The following is a 20,257-nucleotide window of genomic DNA, read 5'->3' as shown; positions in this document are numbered from 1 at the left end:
ACTGACTGGTATTCAGAGGCGAAATCAGTGATAAAGGACCAGTTCTTGGAAAGGTGGAAATGTGAACGGTAGGTTCCAAGGGGGGTGTTGAACAGTACTTTGAACAGCCCCAATCCTTTCTTCTACATGTTCAAGTTCAGATTCAATGGCCCCCATCGCAGAAGATAAATAGCTAGTAATGGAGGACTGAAGGGAGCTGGACCCGGCTTCCCCCTTCTGAACATTAGTCTTTCTTTTCCCCATATTTAATAACAAACTCACGCAGTATCAGACACAGCTCCCAGATGGAAATACCACAGATGGAAGGAGTAGACGTTAGGGGGGGGGGCCCAGCCCGGCCTCTTCCGGTTGATGACGGGTGAAGGACGGGCCCGCCCTTGGCCCGGGCTTTGCCTGGGCGCCGCCCGCGCGCGTCCCGCACTGCGGGAGCGCAAAAGTAGTTTAAAGGGCTCCTGCCCTTCAATCCAAAAGTCCCCGGCAGCAGCGCGCTTCATCACAAGTCTTATTCTTTAGAGCCTTGGATTTCAATAATTGTTGTTCCTTAATTAGGATGTAACAATAATATTATGGCATACTATATGTCTGCATTCTGTAAAACCCAATAAAGAAATGTTACGAAAAAAATAATAATACAAAAATGTTAAAATAGGAGCTGTGTTCTATAAAGCCACAAAGCATACAAAAACTTGTGAAAACCATAAATAATAGGCATGCTTACATCAGACTGAAGCACTCTTTATGCAGCGAGAAGACCCATATTCAAACAGAGTGGTCTTATCCACTTTCTTTTTACATTTCCATAAGCCGGGCAAAAAAAATATATATTATCAAAATTTTCTACACCGTTATTGCAGATCAAACATTTCCCAGTAAAGATATAACCATATTTCCATTTAGAGATGTGACTATCAGTGAATAAAGTTCCAAATCTGAACTTGGAGTACAGAGATTTAGCCTGTTGTGGCGTTAGATCATCCATGTAGGGTTCTAAGCAGGGAAAATATTTAAGAGCTAAAGATGCATCAGTGAGACTGCCACTTCTTGTGGATGATATAGTTTCAAAAGGTGGTTCCAGAAGGCAGCTTTTACAATCCCCTTTGTAGCTCTTGTAATAATTGCTGATTCACTCCAAACAATTTCCAGCTCCAAAGCCTCCAACCATGATTTAATATGAAGCAGCCATGGCGAGGACAAAGCCCTATATAACCTCAAAATCTCTTGAAGGGCTCGCCTGTATGAGGATAGCTCTGGTGTGGACCAGAATATCAGCCAGAAAATTAATGATTTAAGGGCTGCTGAGACAACTATCATCTAAGGCCAAGTTCAAAGTATAGTGGTAAGAAGGGAGTACTTTGTTAGAAATGGAAAAACAATTGTAAGAAGTGATTCTCCCCTTGTGCTGGATTGTTAGGTTAACCATTCACCAAATTTCCACACCATATAATGTGGCAGACTGGACCTTAGCTCTATAAACCTCATTAGCCGGTGACACAGATCTACTGCCTGTAGCACTATACATTTTCTTTGCTGCTGCCACTCTATAAGTCAATAATGAACTACTCTCAACTTGGGCATTTCACGGGAATAGATTATCCACTTTAATCCCCAAGTGATCAAAGTGGTTGACTCTTCTATTAATAGGCCCTCCAGCCTGATACTACTCTTAAATGTCTTATGTTGTCTTAAGTAATATATTTTGTATTTGAAATGTTAATCTCCAGGCCCCTCATGGCACACAAATCTGTAAATTTACTGAGCAGATTTTGTAGGCACATTGGGGTGCATGACATTAATAGGGTATCATCAGTAAATAAAAGAGTTGGAACTGCCTTGTCATCTAATTTTGGAGCATTGTGAGCACAGTTATTTAAAAAGTCAATGGCATCATTAATAAACAGGGAAAACAAAGCTAGTGTCAAAATGCACACTTGCCTTTCTCCTCATTAAATCTGCATATGATCAGGTAACTCTCACGCTTTTCCCAGTGCACCTGCTGGTAGTTATGTTTGTGGAGTCTATCTAGAGTGTTTAATATTTTCACTGGAATACCCATTGACTTAAGTGTGTCCCAGAGTATGTTTCAAGGGATGAGGTGACATGCTGCCCTCAAGTAAATGAATGCCACATAGAGGGACTTTTTTTTTAGATCAAAATATTTCCAGCAGATTAGAGCAAACTGAAAGGCGTGATTAATGGTACTTGTTTTCCTCTGAAGCCAGCTTAATAGGATGATAAGACCATTGCCTCCCTCATCCATTGAAGAAGCTTACCTCGGAGCTGTCTCACAACTTTTTTGAGATAATCTAAAAATTTGAAAGGTCAATTATTCTTAAAACTTCTCAGTCACCTTTCTTAAAAATGGAAATAATTTATGCCCCATCCCAGGAGTCAGGAATACTAGCTCCAGAAATTATTCTTTTCAACGAAAGGGTTAGATAAGGTCCTCATACTTTCATCTTTGAACAATACAGATACATAGGGATTTTATCTGGGCCTGCAGCTTTTCCTTATTGTACTGCCTTTATCACGTTCATGGTATCAGTGAGTGAGAAAAGGGAACTATCACTTACAGAGGTTGATTTAGATGAATAAGACCTTGAAACTGTATGTACTAATGAGCCTGCAACAATAACTTTAGAATGTAAGTTAGCAAAGTGTTCAATCAAAATTTGGGGTTGGAGGCACTGGTCTGTGGTAGTGCTCCCATTCTGACTTCCCATGTGCAATAATGTGCCAGAAAGTAGTGTGATATTTCCTTTTACATGCTTTGGAGACCTCTGCTCAGGTTCTCCTACTGGCATCCATCACATGTTTATATTTGGATCTTGCTTCTGTAATATGAAGTGGAGCACAGGATTTAATTGCAAGAATAAGTCCAAATTTAGGGCCTATTTAGAACTTGGCTGAGGGGAATACTTTGTCACAAATGCCACAGATATTTAAACAAGGGTATCAGGCTGATTTTTAAATTAGTGACATTTTTCTGTCGTCCTACTTTTTCCAATAGTTAAAGCTATGTTTGTCAACTTACTAAAGGCCTAATTTCAACCCTGGCGGTCGGTGACAGCCAGGGGAAATGTGACGGTAGTACCGCCAACAGGCCGGCGATACTACACAGCGTATTTTGACTGTGGCAAATGCGCCACGGTCATACCACCGGGACCGGGGGAATACGGCCATGGTGGTCCCGGCAGTTGTAATCCACCAGGGCAGCGCTGGCAGCAGCGCTGCCCTGGGCATTTTGGACTCCCCTTACCGCTAGCCTTTCCATGGCAGTGAACACCGCCGTGGAAAGGCTGGCGGTAAGGGGACTCTGGGGGACCCTGCACTGCCCATGCACTTGGCATGGGCAGTGCAGGGGCCGCCAGACACGGCCCCATCGTGCAATCCACTGCCGGAATTACAGGAAGTGGATTGCACGACGGGTGCTGCTGCACCCGCCACACGGCCACATTGCCGCCGGCTCCATTAGGAGCTGGCTGTAATGTTACGGCCCAGCGGCGATGTTCAAATGCGGCCGGCGGGTTCCTGGCCACATAGGCGCCCGACTGGCGGTCCAATATTGGCGGTCGGCCTAGTCCGACCGCCAATGTTGAAATGAGGGCCTAAATTCTCTGAGGTCACAAATCATGTTTTCACCCATGCTTAGTTGCTTCAAACAGTAATACAGTAAAAACAGAACACAAGAAAAATCTCACACCCATTTAGAAACAAAGAGCAAATTGTAATGAATTAATTGAGACTGAAGCAACAAAAATTCAATTAGTACAACTGGAGATATGCAATTTTAAAGAGTTAAGTGAAAACAGTCCTTAGTAGCACAAAGCTCCACCTGTGGTTATGTGGGCACGCTGGACCGGGAGAAAGTCCCAAGATTAGACTGATCGTGAGGAAGCATGGGCCAGTCCCAGGGATCCAGTTAGGCCAGATAATTAAAGTACCTCAAAGCCTGGTTGCGGAGCATTACAAGATGCCCCATTCAGAATGCATCATCCAGTGGCAGTTCTGACGAGCTGCAGGCTGCAATGGAAGGTCCTGTGTAGGAGACAAGTCACACAGCAGCGGTTCCTATGAAGCCATCAATAAGGCATGCAATGTGAGGTCCTACCTCATAGTCGATGATGCAGTCAACAAAGGCTTGCAGTGCGAAGTCCTGTATCAGGGGTGCGTTGTACAGGGGCAGTTCTGAGGAGCTGAGGTCTGCAATGTGAGGTCCTGCATTATCATTAAGGATGCTGTCAATGTAAGCTTGCAATGCAAAGTCCTGTGTTCCGGATGTGTCGCGCAGCCACGGTTCTGATGCAGAGCTGTGAGGAGATGCATTGGTCTATGTGAGTACTGCCCAAGAGTCCCCAGCAGGTCTGGCAGAGCACACTTCAAAGGGTCCAGGGCTGTGGTGGCACCAGTTGAGGGGCAAGATACACAACAGGCAGACTCCAGGCACTGGGTTCATTGTGGTGGGAGCCTTTTTCTGTCCCTGAGTCTATGATCAGGGGGCCAGCCAACAAGCACTTGAATTCACTCTGGTGTTCCTGAGGTCAAGATGCAGGTCCAATCCTTCTCACTCAGGCAGCAGGGCAGCAGAGTACCAGTGCATCTTGCAGCAGAGCAGAATAGCAGTCCTTCTGAGACTTCCACAGATCCAGAGGTGTACTGCAGAGTTGGGTCTAAGGTGCAGTATATTTACTTGGTGCCACCTTTGAATTAGAAGAAAGTTCTGGAGGTTTCCACCCCCAGAGGTGTTTGGAATTTTCTGCCTTGGCCCCAACCTGCCTGGGGGCACAAATGACTAGTGTCAAACTCTTTGTGGGTTGCTGAGGCAGAGCCTTTGTGATGTGTAGGTGTGGTAGGTGACAGCTTCTCACTCCCATCAAGTCAGAGATGGCCCATTCAGCCAACACCTACTCCCCGTTTGACCCACTGTTGGGGAGCAATACCCTGAGACCAACTGCCAGCCATGTGTGATGTATGTGAATTAATGGAAAAACAAAAACTGAGAAATTACATTGAGGAAACCAAGTCACGGAAAACTAATTTTAAGGACATAATTATAAGGAAATACAAATAAATTGATAATGAATTGAAATATTATAAATGAAAGACAGTTATGAGGAAAAATCCCAAATTACATTAACTGTTCCTTAGCTAAATAATCAAGTTGAGGTTGTATGCGGTCCTCAACAATCTCCCCTAGTGGTTGAAGAGTCTCTATGGGGGTGAACCTACTGCTACATGTAATGGGGAGCCTATCTGATGTTGGGCACCTGGTTGATTATTAGATACATATTTTGCTTGTAAATGGTTCATTAAAATCTTCACTAAGCTATGCAGGGTATGTAAAGTGGGAGCAGGAGCAACCAATAGGTTATAGGGAGAATCATGCAGCTTTTCTATGTCACTAATATTGCTTGAATGAACTCTTTTCTTGTAGAATTGTATCACTTTTGCACATGTCCTTTTGCTTTAGGCAATTGACCATCTTGGTTGAGGATGAATTCAACCTTCTCAGTCAGACCGTTAATTTGCTGGAGGGTACAGTTCTCGGCTGCATGTCTAGCAGTCTTAGATGGTTTGTTCGCTCCAAACAGTGGTACTGCAGCCTTCCACTTTCCAATCCTACCAGGCCTAATATCTTGCAAAGGGTGCTTTTTCAATTTTATAATGTGGGCGCAAAAACATAAAATGAACCAATAAAGACTAACACAAAAATGGAGGAATAAGTTCCCACACAACTCCCACAAACACCAATTTCTCCTGTGGGATTTTAATTTTAGGTCTATAAACGTTTGAAAGTCACTTAAAAAAAATGAAACCAGGGGGGTGGTCCTGCCCTGCCTTTTCCTGTTGCTGACTGGCATGGATGGACCTGTCCTAGGCCAGGGCTGTGTTCGGGCAAGGCCAGCGCATGTCCTGCACAGTGGTCAAATCATTGATGCTTTATTGCGCTCAGAGCAAAGAGGTTCCTCCTCCGCCTGCTTGTTGGTTGCTTGGAGCGGATGAGACTTGAAGTTCTAAACACAGTTTCTGGAGTATAGCGGGCAAGGCATGAGCACTTTACAGCGCTAAGATCACAGTGGCCATTTCTCCTCCTCCCCCTGCATGCTGGTTCCTTGGAGCAGATGGGACTTGGACTCCCCAACACAGTCTTTGGCGTCCTGCACAGTGGGAAATCCTTTGGTGCTTTTTAGCACTAACAGTAGGGAGGCCCCTCCTCTTTCTCTTCCTCTGTATTTGGGGTGAATGGGACTGGCAATCCTCAACACATTCTCTGGCATTCGACGCAGTGGGTAAGGCTTTGGCGCTTTTTAGAGCTAAGAGCAGGATAGTCCCTTCTCCCCCTGCATGCTGGTGCCTTGGTGCAGATGGGACTTGGAGTCCAAACACAGAATCTGGTGTCCTGCGTAGTGGACAAGGCACTGGCACTTTATAGTGCTAAGAGCAGGGTGACCCTCCTCCTCCTCCCACCTGCATGCTAGTTCTTTGGGGCTGATGGGACTTGGAGTCCCCAACACAGTCTCTGGTATTCGGCACAGTGGGCAAGGCATTGGCACTTTACAGTGCTATGAGCAGGTTGACCCCTCCTCCTCCCCAACCCCTGCATGTTTGTTCATTGGGGAAGATGGACTTGAGATCCCCAGCATAGTTTCTAGAACCCACTCAATCACCCTAAAGGGTTTTAGCACACTCCCACCATGAGGTCCTCTGCCAACCAATATTCTTTGGTTTTTCCGAGGCATTTCCTGCTTTGCCGCACCAGGCTTTGGTTTTCAACTTGCAAACCTCTTGCCCTTGATCCAAACTGCAGGTCACCAACCAACAGACATCTCACTCTGTCTAGCTAACAATAGGACAGCCCACCTAGGAAACCTACAGTGCATTTCAACAGGTGCATGCTCATCGGTATTTACTTCATAACACAGTTGCTACTACCCAACACCCAGTGAAATACTCATCCTATTTCTGCAGTGGAAATTAGAAGCTTCTCCAGGTGTACCCGCTGGAGATTTGACTAGAATTCAGCCTTTGATGCAGCAAAATAGATTCTTAGATGTGAATGTGTGAATTTCTTAGAAAATGTTCTTCACATGAAGAGGGAAACTTCTTAGAGTTCCTTGTATTATTGTTGATGAATTATGTATTATCCTAGGCTTTTTTAGTATTTTTTCAGACTTTGAAAACACCTACTTTTGCTGTCTTAGTTGAGCAACAATGATAGTATAATGTAGGTAAACCTAGAAAGCAGGCATTCTTTTACTTGCAAAACATGTCTGCTTTATAAATTAAGAAGAATGCACTAGTAATTCCTTAAGACAAGTCGTCTATTAGGCCCTGATTAGAAGCTGTGTGGACTTGATTGGGGTATTTACCACATGCAGACCTGTGTTTTGAGAGTCTCAGTAAATTTGGAGAGGTGGCACTACACATATCAGAATGATGAGCTGTGCAGATAATAATACCAGGTGAGCTAAAATCCGTCTCATCAGAATATATTTCAGCAGTTCAAACCTGCTCAAATGTATTGGGCAGAAATACCTTTTACCCACTGTGACATGCAGATATTCGTGCACTTTGCACCAACATCCATTTTTTATGCCTTATTTTTTAAGTCAGAACTCAGTGATGATTATTACATCCGATAAACTACGAACACAGTGGTAATTGAGTTAAGTGGGAGAGTTCTGCTTTCCTACTAGGCTACCTTCTGCCTCTGTCCTCCTTTTGCTTTGCTTTGCTTTTCTCTGTGCTCCACTACTGCCCCTTAGTGCTCCTTTTCCTTGTTTCTCTCTCACTCCACTCTCTTTCTCTCACATTCGCTCTCTTCCTCTCTCTCTCCATTGCCACTGCTGCCCCGTGGCCCTGCCCCTTTTTCAGCCCCGCCCCCTTTTTCGCACTGTTTTTCATCCCCTTTCCTCCTCCCAGCTGTCCTCTCCTCTCCCCACCTCCCTACTTAATGCCGGCTGCTGCGTGGCCGCGCAGTGGACACGCACAACGGGTGCGCCGCTGGTACGCCGAAGGTGCGCCAAAGGCAAGCCCATCTGCGCCCCTCCGTGCCTGGACTGTGCCCAGCGCCAGAACCCCTGACTCCCGCCCCCCCCCCACTGCCGCCATGCACGTCTTCATTATGACGCCGCCACCCTCCCGGCCCTCAACACCAGCCACTCTCCCGCCTGCCTTCAAGCCTCCCTGTAGACCACCCGCGGACCCTTCTCCTGCCAGAACTGCACCTTCACCTGCCTCCACGCCAACGACCCACCCACCAAGGCAGGACGCAACCATCTCAGATGTATCCTCCTCAACACCCACTCCGTCCAAAAGCACGCAGTAGAGCTGTGGGATCTATTTGACTCAGCCTCCCCAGACGTCGCCTTCCTGACCGAGACCTGGATGAACCCCTTCTCAGCGCCTGACATCGCCATAGCCATCCTGGACGGCTACAAGATCACCCGCAGGGACCGCTCCAACAAACCAGGAGGAGGCATCGCCATCATCCACAAGAACAGCCTCAGGATCACGACCAACACCGAAGACACCCTCAGCACCGCCGAACTCCTGCACTTCCAAATCCACACTGACCCAAACACCACCCTCCGAGAGACCCTCGTCTACAGGCCCCCCAGCCCACAACAGCAATTCAGGGACTCCATTAATGTCATCATCAGCACACACTCTCTCGCATCCACTGACTACATACTGCTCGAAGACTTAAACTTCCACCGTGAGAACACCAACGACAACAACACCGCCACCCTGCTCGACAACCTCTCCAACCTCAGCCTCAAACAGCTTGTCACAACACCAACCCACTCCGCAGGACACACACTCAACCCTATTTTCTCTGCCAGCAATCACGTCTCTTTCATCCACACCACGAACTCCACTGGACAGACCACCGCTGCATCCACTTCTCCTTCAAGAAACCCACAACACACCACCACCCACAATGGATCCCCCACTGCAGTTGAAACAAGGTCACCGAAGACCAATTTATCGCGACCCTCACCCAGAACCCACCCATTGACACCTCCGACACTGATGCAGCTGCCCGCAACTTCAGGCAATGGGTCAACACCTGTGCCAATACTCTCACCCCGATCAAGAATCCCTCCAATAGACCCACCAACAGAAAGGCCTTCTGGTTTACCGCCGACCTCCACGAATCTAAGCAAAGCTGCCGAAGACTCGAAAGAAAGTGGAGCCAAGATCAGACTCCGAACATCCACACAGCCTTCAAAAACGCCATCCGCAGACACCACCAACTCATCCGAGCCGCCAAGAGAACCGCCTTCAAAGACCGAACCAACAACAACGCACACAGCCACAAGAAGCTCTTCAATGTTGTGAAGGAACTCTCCAACCCCAGCTCCAACGCCATTGACATCCCACCATCCCAAGACCTCTGCGACTCCCTAGCCTCCTACTTCCACCGCAAGATTGCAGACATCCACAACAGCTTCAGCACCTGGTGGCCTGCCACTCTCGGAACCGCTCTGACTCCCACCGGCCATGCACGCAACCTAGGATTCATCTTGGACTCCTCACTATCCATGACCCAGCAAGTAAGCGCCATCTCCTCCTCCTGCTTCAACATTCTCTGCATGCTCTGGAAGATCTACAAATGGATACCCACCGAAACCAGAAGAACAGTCACCCAAGCCCTCGTAAGCAGCAAGCTGGACTATGGCAATGCCCTCTACGCAGGAACCACGGCCAAACTTCAGAAGAGGCTGCAACACATCCAGAATGCCTCCGCACACCTCATCCTGGACATCTCCCGCCACTGCCACATCACAGAACTTACCTTCAGGAAACTTCTAAAGACCTGGCTGTTGGAGCAGTAGCAGCACCTCCCACCACCCCCTGCCTTCTCCCCTCTACCCTCCTCAGTGCCTTGAGACCCTTACGGGTGAGTAGCGTGCTTTACAAATCCCTGATTGATTGATTGATTGAGGACCTAGTAAATACCATTTCCCTGAGGTGATGTAGTTACCAGGTGTAGTAAATACCTATAATTCCAAGTTTTCAAGTTGCAAGTTAGGCATAAATACAGAAATCCATATTTAACATACCAAGTTCTGCATTTTTACCTTGTTTCCTGGCCTTTTAACCCAATAAACACCAGGAATCTTCAACTATCAAAATCTACCAGAGGAAAACTGTGAGGGAGTGATAATTATCGCACAATTCATGATGCTTGTTCTTTTGCAAACACGTGTTTGCATGGGATAGGTATCCCTGAACTTGTAATCAGGGCCCTAATGGGAGCTTTCACCTCTAAAACCTAGGTAATCTCGCTGCCATGTTTATTTCCACTTTCCATGAGAACTACATGCTCCGTTTTATAGTTAATGGTCATACAAACATTTTACAGTAAATACGACTGCTGCGTTGCTTTTTATAGTTCCGTTCATTATAGAAATACCATTTCTGTTGGCATTTCTGGAAAGCGTTTTACTTCCGTACTGCGACTGTTGCTTTTTTAGAGCGCCACGTCAATGGAAATAATGGACCTGAGGTTAGTACTTCTCTTAAGCACTTGAGGAAGTAATTTTCTGAAGTGAATGTAGAGCTGCAGGTCTTTGAACTGTGCCATTAATGCACCCGGAACTAAGAATAACTCATCTGCGATGAGTTCCTCTTCACACTTAACTTTTCGCCCTTTTTCGGTGGCCATGCAAAGGTTGCTGAATTTAGACAAGGTCCAGCCATTAAGCCTTTTTAGAGGGAAATGTTAACCACACACTTAAGTACTTCAGCAGAGTGATTAAGATAATAGCTGTTTTTTCATGCTCAGATAGGGCACTGAAATAAATATATTCAGGAATAACCTGTGCCATCTCAGTTTTACTCGTCTCATTTCTAGTTACTAATTTATTAGAGCTTTGTGTTCATAAATAAAGGGTTGCACTGGGAAATGACAGTTGATAAATATTAATGAATCTCTCCCCAATAAAGAAGAGCTATTTCTTCTGTAGTACAGACGTATCAAAATCTAATCACTATGAAATAAAGTGGCATTCCAATATATTCATTATAGTTGTTTTCGGACCTGTCCTCTCATAACCTACCCTACTGCATGAGACTTGTTTTATGTGCGTCTTCGATAACCCACAGTTTTAAATGTATCTCAGGTGACACCTTCGGAAAATTGTAGATACTGTATACATGGCAACAAATCAACTTACGTATTTTCTGCGTAGCAGGGTGATGCCAATGAAACTCAACGCTCAAGTAAAACTCTTTGAAAACCTGAAAAATGCCAAACATTCTAGAAAAATTAAAGCAACCAGCACAATTTATTTTTATAATAAATACATGTCACGATATACATTCTCCTGTCTCCATAGTCACAAAAGTAAGATCTTGTAAACTGTGGTTACCGTTGTTAGTGTCTGGACACAATCAGGGCCTGATTTACAGTTTGACGGACGGGTTACTTTGGCACAAACGTGACGCATATGCTGTCCGCCGTATCATGATTTCCATGGGATATAATGGCATTTTACTATGGCGGATGTGATATCCATTAGAGTTTGCCAGAGTAACCCATCCGCAAAACTCTAAATCAAGCCCTCAGTCTTTTATTTTGTGATGGGGTTATGGTTCTTTGGAGAATCTTTTCAGGTTTTAGCGTTGATGTGGGGTTTCCTAGTGTGGGATTTCATGAAGTGAGGCACTTATTAATTTGATCCTCTTCACTGCAAATTCTATGCTTTGGTTGTTTGAGTTAGATGTGTATCATTAGTCTGCTTTAGGATGATTTAATCCTCCTAAATCTTTGTTCCAAAGCACATTTAACAAGCATTGACAAAGCCAATAGTCCTTGCTTATGCGAGATATTGTCATTGCCTACGATTTAGCAATGTCATATAGCAGTGCGTCTTCTGTACAGTATGGCTGAAAGGTAAAAAACGTTGTGATATGGTCAGCGCTGGCCCCATCATAGCAATTGTTTTATTGCTGGCTGGAGGGAGAGCAGGGTAGGAGGCAACACAGAAGGCTAGTGGAACAAAAAAGGTCTATAATGCAGCCAGTGGTCTCTGTATCTTTTTATGGCAGTGCGATGAGGGAAAAAACAACAGAAGGAGTGAGGGTGGATTTGGTAGTGATTAACAGAAGGAGGAATGGCCGGAGGTAGGGGAGCAACAATAGCAGGAGGGAGGGGAGGAGATGGGCAAGCAACAATGGAAAGAGGGAGGGCAGATAGGGATGAGACAACAGACAGCTGGGCAGGAAAAAGTACACAAAGGAGCCGGCTGAGAAAGACACACTCTAATAGAGACTAGCACACAAAGAAAAGAGTAACACCTACAAAATTGAGTGGGGGGCAAACACATGAAGAGGAAGAAAGCCTACAGTAACTGACCAATGAAACAAACAAATGAGAGTGACGATGAAGCCAAGCAATGGTAAGCAATGGGTGGACTCTAAGCCCACTGACTGAAAACAAAAGGTCTTGAAGAGACAGCGCATTGCTCGATAAGATTTAAAAATCATGTTGGTAAGGTGAATTTAGGAGTTGAGTTACTTCAAATTTAAACCACCAAAGGAATGGTAGAACACTGAATTACAAAAAAATCTATTGATTTGACTTGGACCTGATTTGATTTCACAAGGACTGACTTTCACTAACCTTGCAGTGAAGTGAAATGCAGAATTGCAAAGTGCTGGCTGGCAAGCCTAACCAGTCTGCGCATATGGCAGTCCACTTGTGATCGCTTTTATAAATCAGCCTGTTCTAAGAATCCTGAAACTAGACAGCTTATTAACTCATTTTATTGCAGGCTTTGATTATAACATGAGGCTATGTGAGGCAGAAATATCACTTTACTGTGGTGAGTTTAATGATGTCCGAAAAAGTTTGCATTTGCTTTATACTTAATATTCATATAATCTTGATGTATTTGGCACTGGGGGCAAGTAGGCCTCTCAGTGTATGTGCTAAGTTGATAAATATGCCATTTCAGCAGCTCCATAATCATGTGAAAGGTGACAGACATTTCTATAAGGACAGTGTTATGGTACTCCTTCATAACCAAAGAAAACAAATGATCAGAGTCCCTTTATTTTAGCTAGTAGACAAACAGGGTCTTATAGGTTTTGGCGGTTTAGGAACTCTGCTTTTAATTGATGAGGCTCCCGCTATGCCAAAATCAATGCCCACTTTTATTTAGAGGTGGGACAACTGCTAGGCATCTAACAGCTGGCTTCACTGCAGAAACCCTTTACACAGTGGCCATCCCCACTGTGTTATTGGGCCACAGTGAAAAAATACCCTGCTATCTTAAGGCCACAGCCTCCACCTCCAGTTATTATGGAGGGACCACAATGCTCCTAAGTTACAGTGGTTGATGTGATGACCTGTGCTACATAGGGCATCCACTACTGATTTTTCTTGCCTTGGACAACCATGCAAAACATGGTGCTTTATTTATGATAACCAAAAAACAATCCAAGCGGGTCATGTAAAAACGTCAGCCTATTCAGCTTGTGAGTGCGATAAGAATGCACTTTCATGGAGGACACTTCCACAATACAATGATTCCTTCTCATATGGTAGGCAATCATCCTGTAAGGGCATGTTTAAAGGCCTCTTCTGACCCTACAGACCGAAGAATCCAACCATAAGTGCCTTGTTTATGGTATTAACCATCAAAATAAGGGGCTGATTATGTGTTCGGCGGTTAGACCGCCCAAAGTCCAATACAGCGGTGGGGAGGCGGCCGTCAAGCCAGCAATCTCCCCACCATAAGATTACAATGTTTCTGCCAGACTGACAGGCAGAAATAGTACAGCTGCATTGACCTTGACTCCCTCAGGGTGCCAAGGCCAATGCTGTAGCACACAGAACCCTTAGAATGCAAACTGTCTGCTATATGCTATAGCTGACAGTTTACATTCCGAGGGAGCTGACTGGGGGCCCGTGCAATGCCCATGACATGGCTGTGGGCATTGCACGGGGCCCCCTGTGTCCCAAATCTGCCTTTCTGTCAGCCTTTTCATGCAGGGATCCCTCCATGAAAAGGCAGGCAGAAAGAAAAGTTGTGATCAGCACGGTGGTGCCAAACTTGGCACCACCATGGCTGACCACAACTTTCACTGCCGTTAATCCGTCAGGATCTAGGTGGTGGCGCAATCCCTTGGCTCCAGGATTAGGGCAGTCAGACCGCCAGCTTAAGTTTGGCGGTTTTAGGACTGCCAAACTCGTAATGGCCCTACACATTCTAAAGACAAATCTTCAAAAAGTAGTGAGATTGTTTTTGTATAATGACAACATCTGTTTCCCTGATAAGCTGGACGTTTTCTCCCAGAGCCTTGGAGACACCTTTTTGTTTTCCATGCCCTGGACAAGCATGCTGTGTGTGAAAGTCCCAAGCAGCAGAAAATTAAATAGTTATGACCCTGGGAGGCTTAGCCTTAAGAGTCAAACTTCCAACTTCATATATGTCACTGAATGGTGCCACTTGGTGCACCATGAGTTTTGCCCTTATCATGTACCTTACTGCAGCTCATTCATTGGGTGAAATGTCACACTCAACCTCTATATGAGGCAGGGGTGTGAGAGTCTGGCCAACTTTGGGCATCCATCAGTTTTTCACCAATACTTGTATGACCCCTGAATCATGGAGTAAATAATAATGCATGCACCCTAGCTATATATCTGTACATTTCTTTAATGAAATGCAAGGCGTCAGCTGTCACCTGTTCATGTGTATATTCTGGGGATAATGTAGGGGTGATATTTGCTTTGTGCAAAACTACTGAAATGAAGAGATTTGTGTATAAGTCCCTCATTTCTGCTAACAGCGTTGTTTCTATAGCGTTTACAGTTGCACAATTGTTACTAATTATTGAGGGTCACGGTTGCTCTCCTTTTCTCGTTAAACGTATTTTTATCAAGTATCAACCGTGCCCAGTGGTTTAGGTATGTGTTGGGTTTTGCTTTATTGCTTTATTGGAATGCTAAGGGATGGGACCAGGGATAGATTGTTGGAGTTAAGGATTCTGAGGGATGCGATTGCTGCATGACCATAGGTGCTGCCAGAAGGAATAAACTTGAAGATCACTTACTTTGGAAGTTTCGTTATTGTAGAGAGTTCATATTTGAGCAAGTATAATGACATTTCATCCATGCTTCTTTAGTTTCCACTCTCCCTTGTTTTATTTCATTTTCCTTCCCCTGTCCCTTCACTCTTTGGTTGCGCCGCACCTTGCGCTTTGAACCTTTTGATCAAACGTGCTTGGTTTTGACAGTCAGGGCATTATCTGTGGGGGTGCTGTGATGAGAGGACGTATGAATAAAGTGGTAGTCCGCACACATTTGTACTGCACACGGACTTTCTGTACCTCCATAATGGGCATTTTCTATTGTAATAGATGTAAAAAAAGTTGCACAATGATGTTTAAGCAAAGTCTCTTTTAAAGCGTCCATCTTGTAATGATTGAAATACTTACACACACACTTGTACTGGCTTAGATGTCTTCCTCACATCCTCCAACAGTCGTCTTTTTAGTATGACACCAGAGATTTGTGGCCTACATATTTTTTACAAAAATATCACCAGTAGGTAATAATAATGGCGTGATATTTTTGAAAACAATATTTTGCACTGCATATTTATGTCAGACAATATTTTTGTTAACAATATTCTGACATACAACTGTGGTTTATATCAGATTTGTTTACAACCATGCGTAGTTTTATCTTTTGTCTCTGCTTTCTCCGTGTTTATTTTGTATGACTGCCTGTTTTATTTCATTTGCCTATGATAGTTGCTGAAGCTGATGCTACAGTGCAAAACCTAGAGAATGAAGCGGATCGTTTATTGGATAAACTGAAACCGATCAAGGAACTTCAGGACAACCTCGGCAAAAACATTTCCCAGATCAAAGAGCTGATAAACCAAGCCAGGAAGCAGGCCAATTCGGTAAATTAGAAAATCTTAAAATTTTGTCAGGTCGGAATCAGGAAGAATACTAGAAAAAACAATGTTATGCCTGGAAAGAAATAATGCATATTTGGCTGATAATGCTATGTGACACTGTATGAATTATTCTCACTCTATTACTCTGCATTTCATAATACAGCATATCTCGATAATTTTTTGGAAGAACTGCTGAGAACTTCTTAGGACTAAAGAGTGAGGGCCTCATTTACCAGCACTATGCGCCACAGCTGTGTCACTTTTTTACGCAGTGGTGGCGCTAGCAGTTCACTGCACTGCTCCAGATATACAAACTGACACACTGGGCCCAATGCATCAGTTTTTAAAGCCCTGCATCAGATTATACCTGCAACAGGTATAATGTATCCAGGGTTGGCGTTCCCAGACAAAAAGCCACGCAGAAATTTACAACATCTCACTGCAACCTTCTGCGACTTCACTGCATCAGAATTTTACCGCCTGCTTACAGCAGGTGTAAAATTGACACATGGCTTTTGTTAAAGGGAGCTGCTTCCCGTTGCTGGAGTAGCACAATTTTTATGACGCTACTCCGGCAATGTATGAGTTCAGTTCCAACAGATGCAGCCGAATTTCAGACACATCTGTGAAAAAGTTCGCCATGGAGTTCTGTGTTATAAATACAGTGTTTCCATGGCATCATTAGTGGATCTTAGGGATGCGCAAGACATCTGAGGCATCGATGCTGCTGCATCAGATTCTTGTAAATAAGGCCCTAAGGCCCATATTTATATTGTTTTAGCACCGCATTTGCGTCATTTTTTAAGGCAAAAGCGGTGCAAACTTGCAAAATACAATTGTATTTTGTAAGTTTGCTACTTTTTTGTGTCAAAAAGCGGCGCAAATGCGTTGCTAAAAAAGTAAATGTGGGCCTAAGTCTCTTGTGGAGTGGTGAAACACAAGGCAACATTTAAGTGACAACTTATATTTTGCTTATGTAGTTTGCTACAAAGATCATGTTTCCCTATTTTTGAAGGGTAGCTTTTATGGGAAAATCATGAATCTTTTTAATAACTTTAGGCAATATTATTAATATAGTTAAGCACTTTGAAATTAATCATAAGTGCTTAACGTGGGACTACTATATTTCTTTAATATTTTGCAATAATCTTGAATCTACGTTTTAGGTAAAACCAAAGTAAATCTTGACTTTTCTTTCTTTAATTTCTGGCAGAAGCTCCATACTCCACCTTTTCTTAAGCCACTGTTTCCCTTTCCCTTCCCTTAGGTTTTTCCCCTTACCTAACCAAACTATTATCTCTACAAATACTTACCTTTACCCATATTGACTTGCGGTAAGTTGTAGTTTGCTTGCCTGCCCTGTTCTTTTTCCCCTCACACTCATAGTATGATGGAATAGAGTGCGGGGGAGGTTTCTAGGTCACCTACAGAAGCTAAATCTAAGGCCATGAACAGGTTCTTAAGGACTTCATTGTTCCTACAGCCAGGACTGTGAAGGGCTGTGTGTGCATGTGGGTAAGTGTTAGGTAGTGGTTCCCTCGTCTGGGGTTCTGAAGCGGCCAGCAGTAGGTTGGTGCAGTTTGCACCTCACTGAGTGGTCATGAGCCCACTCGTCTGCTTATTTTCCCTTCAATTCACCCTCAATATTTATTATTGAATTGGGCTGAGTCTGGTCTCATGGATTCAGTCCCACTAGCCTGGAGCATGTTCTGTGACCAACTGCGTGATTTTCACCAGGTTCAGCTGCTGCTACCTTATTCAGTGTAACCAACCTAACTAGCCTAACCAACCTACCCAACAGCAGAGGCGGGTTTCCCATTAGGGCTGCAGGGTTAGGCCCCCCTGCTTTGTAATACCAAGATTGAATAATGCTCTTTTATTCACTCTTGGTATAAACAGAAAATGCCATCCAGCAGCAGCCCTAGGCAGCCCTGCTAGAGAAGACGTCTTATGTCTGGCGGAAGGCAGGTGCACAAAGGCGCTTGCACCAGCCAACAGAGATTATCCAGGGCTGGTGAAACCCTCAGCCCTGGCCTCAGACTCCTGGCACACCTCAGTTCCTCCCAATCTGTGACGTGTTGAAGCGTCACTGATAAAATTAGCCACAAGTGTTGCAGTCTTAAACCCTGCAGTGCCTATGGCTACGTGACTCAGCCAGTCAGCCCACCCTTTCCCAACTCGTCACAGAGTTGAGAAAGGTTGGGGTGAGTGAGCAGAGAATGAAAATTGGAATCTGCGACTACGCAGGTTTGAGGCTTCAGTTTCAAGTGACGGAAGCTGAGAGAAGCAGCAGGACTCCAAGGGAGACCTGTACAGACAACAAGATAAGTTAAAAATCCTTTGAAATACCATGTTTGTAGGTGTGAGAGTCTGTGTCTGTGAGAATGTATATGTGTGAGCATGTCTGTGTGTCTGCAAATATGTGTGAGTAAAATTGAGAGTGTCAGTAAAGGATTGAGTACAAGTGATAATGAGTGAGGGAGAATGACAGGGAGTGTAACTGAATGTAACTGTGTGTGAGACTGTGTGAGTCAAGTCTGAGTGAGTCTTAGTGAGTCAGAGAATGAGTGTGAGTGAGTCAGTGTGACAGTGAGTCAGACTGAGTCAGACTGAGTGAGAATGATTGTGTCTGAGTGATTTTGAGTCAGAATGAGTGTGAATGAGTGAGTATGAGTGGGTCCGAGTGAATCAGAATGGATATGACTGAGCAATTCAGTCAGAATGAGTGAGATTGAATGCAAATTATTTAGGCTGACTGTGAATGAGTAAGACTGGGTCACAGTGAGACTCAGTGAGTCAAAATGAGGGAGACTGAGTGGGACTTTGTGTGAATGACTGAGACTGATTATGAGTGAGTCACAGTGAGATTGAATCAGAATGATTAGAACTGAGTGAATCAGAGAGGATGAGTGAGTTATGAGTAGAATCAGAAAAATTAGGTGAGCCTGAGTCAGATGAATGGGAATAAGTGAGACACAGTGAAACTGAGTGGGTCTCAGGGAAACTGAGTGAGTCAGAATGACATTGTGTGAGTCAGAATGTGTGGAAGTGATTGAGTATGAGTGAGTCACAGTGCAATTGAGTGAATCCGAGTGAGAGGGACTGAGTGAATCAGGGAGAATGAGCAAGTCATGTGAAGACTCAGGGAAACTAGGTGAGAATGAGACAGAGTGAGACTGATTGAAACCGAGTGAAACTAAATGAGACTGAGTGAGACTAATTGAGACTAAGGAGTCAGAGTGAGATTGAGTCTGAGACAATCAGAATCACTTAGAATGAGTGGGATTGAATGGGTAGAGAGATAGTGGGTCAGACTGCATGAATCAATGAAACTGAGTGAGAGTAAGTAAAAGTGGCTGATGACTAAGTCCAAGTGGGAATAAGTGAAAGATTAAGCCTGACTGCAGAAAGTGTGAGCGAACCCCTCAAACCCCCCAAGTGAGTGAGCCAGTCTTATTCACTGGAATCGAAGTAAAGGATTACGCCCCTCCACTTTTAATGGTCACCAGCCACTACTGCCCAACAGGCCCTTTCCCTACTTTTGAAATTATTCTCAACTAGGGTGCTGCATCAAGTCATAATAAGATGTTTCATAGATGCAATAAGATGTCTCAAAGGAGTCTGTGTTTGGGCCATTTTTACTCCCATTAGTTCCCCTAAGCTTTTAGAAAACTATCTGGCGTAAGAAGCCACACTCTCATTTGTCCCTCCTGAAGTCTCACCCTACTATTTTGTCTTTATTTTCAAAGAGTGTTTGTAGAGAAGTGAAAAAGGACTCAGGTTTGGCTGTGGGTATAAATCAAGCAACTACTGATACCCCAGATTTGAATATGGATATGATATCTCTTCTGGTTGTATTTTCGTGCCAGACAAATGGATCTGGTCATAGGTCCCCCATGGCTGCGCTTTTAAGTTCATCTAATTGCTCTGATGGGCCCGGGTTGGCAATTGGAGTAGGGGATGTATCCATGTCAAACATTGCAGACATTTTAGATATTCTTTCAGAACCAGAGAACTGTCACAATAACCCTGCGGCTCCCTATTGTGGTCAAGAATCTGACCAGGATGTGGTCTTTATCCCTTAAATGTGGATACATAAGGATAACTTAGATTTAGCTGGGTGTTCTTATGTGGGGTATTGTGTGAAGAGGATCCGGCTATGCTGGAGGACTACTCCCTGCCCGATATTGTTTCTATGGACAAGAATCAGATAAGGGAGACCAATTTGAGTCATTCTTAGGGTCTGGGCACAGGGTTGGATATGGACTTAGAAACAGACTTGAGATTATTGCCGCAATGTCTACCTAGTTGCCCATTATTACCAGTTCTGTACA

The 20,257-nt window shown here is 44.5% G+C and overlaps 1 protein-coding gene across 7 annotated transcripts in view; it reads left to right on the top strand.

The window, feature by feature from the left end:
* LAMA2 (laminin subunit alpha 2) overlaps window positions 1-20,257 on the top strand; it is a 3,379,260-nt gene that overhangs the window by 3,016,637 nt on the left and 342,366 nt on the right. For all 7 annotated transcript variants that reach the window (XM_069234829.1, XM_069234828.1, XM_069234823.1 and 4 more), the window contains one exon: window positions 15,772-15,926. In XM_069234829.1, coding sequence (XP_069090930.1) covers window positions 15,772-15,926 — 155 coding nt within the window. The remainder of the gene's footprint in view (window positions 1-15,771; window positions 15,927-20,257) is intronic.

This window comes from Pleurodeles waltl, chromosome 5 (genome assembly GCF_031143425.1).
Source record: "Pleurodeles waltl isolate 20211129_DDA chromosome 5, aPleWal1.hap1.20221129, whole genome shotgun sequence".
Classification (NCBI taxonomy): domain Eukaryota; kingdom Metazoa; phylum Chordata; class Amphibia; order Caudata; family Salamandridae; genus Pleurodeles; species Pleurodeles waltl.
Note: the sequence above shows the minus strand (reverse complement) of the source record. Positions and strands in the feature narration are given on the sequence as shown.